The 1,721-nt window shown below is 34.6% G+C and overlaps 1 protein-coding gene across 1 annotated transcript; it reads right to left on the reverse strand.

The window, feature by feature from the left end:
- Positions 1-1,026: 1,026 nt before the first annotated feature.
- Positions 1,027-1,497, reverse strand: LOC145642859 (protein FAR1-RELATED SEQUENCE 5-like). Its single transcript, XM_081694021.1, has one exon. It carries the CDS (start codon positions 1,495-1,497, stop codon positions 1,027-1,029), a length of 471 nt encoding a protein of 156 aa, XP_081550147.1.
- Between the last annotated feature and the right edge of the window lie 224 nt (positions 1,498-1,721).

Raw genomic sequence — 1,721 nt, forward strand, 5'->3', positions numbered from 1 at the left:
TGAAAGGCACTCATCACCGGGTTTGGTTTTGGGGAGACACAAATGGGTGTCTACAACATGCAATAGTATAAATATCAATATACCTTTGACATAGCTTAATATAAATATATGCATTGCTTGTTTCAGATTATGCATTTTATAATGTGAAGTTAAGCATTTTAATATGAATATATGCATTTACAATTTGAATATACAATGTACATAAACATTTCATACCTTTTTCTTTGTAAACTTGTTTTTTATTGATCTTTTTGTGCTTCTTTTGATGTTTTTTCTAGTGGTTTTTCCCCTTTTCTAGTGCTTCTTTTGATGGTTCTTCTGGTTATTTTTCCCCTTTTTCTAGTGCTTCTTTTGATGGTTCTTCTGCTGGTTTGTCTTGTGGTCGGTTTTTCTTGTCCTTTTGGTGGTTCAACTTCATTGTTAACTATGAGTAACAAGTTGTGTATAGCAGTGAGCTTTATGTACAAGTTTAAGAATCTGCATAATCACACAATTTAGACATATATTCAGTATGGTTACTTATCACTCTGTCGGTGTTTAGGTCAAGTAGTACAGGTGTGACGGTGTTTGGGTCATCAAGTAGTGCAGGTTTGGAGTGGGAGCAGCTGATGATTGAAGCATCGAAATTTGATCATATGTTCAAAAATCAAGACCCTACGTTTAAGGACATTATGAATGACCCATTGAGTTCTGAATTTCACCTTCAAGGGTAATATGTTTCCTAACTAGCTAAGATAGTCTGGTGTAATGTAAAGAGAAAACTAATGTAAATTTTTTGGATGAACAAAGTAGAAAAAGTAATGTAAAATATTTGTTTTTTGAGTCCTCCCCAAGGTACCATGTACACAAACGATGTATAGAATTTGGGAAATTTCTCTTATACCCGCTACAATAGAAGGTGTTTGGTCTGTCACTATAGTAATCGGATGACGCCCACCACCCATTGATCTCATGAAAGACTCAAACAACAATATGAAACTGCTTATTTTCTCATCAAGAACAAATCCCATACCAAACATGACATTGTTACAATGGTGATTCATACCAACAAAAAGGGGCACATATCATGCCATACTTGTTTGTTCTATAAGTAGTGTCAAAAACCATCAAGTCACCAAAGTGTTCATAATCCCTTTTCATTCTTCCATCTCTCCTAAAAACACAAGTAAGAGAATTTCCTTCATATACCTCAAACTGATAATAGAAATCAGCTTCCTTTGCTTGCCTTTGAGAAAAATACTTGATCAATTGATTACAATCCGAGTCATCAAGTCTATTGGCCTTTTCAATAGTCAAAGCATTGTATATATCCTTTCGAGTACACCCAAAATTCGGCAAACCACCAACTTCTTTGGACAAAAGACATAGTGAATCAGTTACCATAACTCCACTTGCCTTCATTACACTTATGACCTTCAATTGCTCTTTATTCACTTTTGTTTGAGACCTTAACAAATGTCTCTTTTCAATTGGTATTAAAGGATGATAATGATCCATCTAATGATCCACAACAGTACATACACCTTGTGGATCAATAATGAACTCCACAAAAGCGTCGTAATTTGTACAAAAATCTAACTTCTCAAATGCTTCTTAGAGTCATCCTTCAAACCAGCATTTGAACATACATATCTCCTACTTCTCCAAACAGCAGTCTTACCACCTGTTCTTACATTCCCCTTCCTTTACTAAAACCAATCTTAAAAACATAATCATTGTAC

Source organism: Chenopodium album, chromosome 8 (assembly GCF_948465745.1).
Source record: "Chenopodium album chromosome 8, dcCheAlbu1.1, whole genome shotgun sequence".
Classification (NCBI taxonomy): domain Eukaryota; kingdom Viridiplantae; phylum Streptophyta; class Magnoliopsida; order Caryophyllales; family Amaranthaceae; genus Chenopodium; species Chenopodium album.

Bases quoted from the DNA above. Each gene is read 5' to 3' on its own strand.
- LOC145642859 (XM_081694021.1), bottom strand. From the start codon at position 1,497: ATGGATCATTATCATCCTTTAATACCAATTGAAAAGAGACATTTGTTA.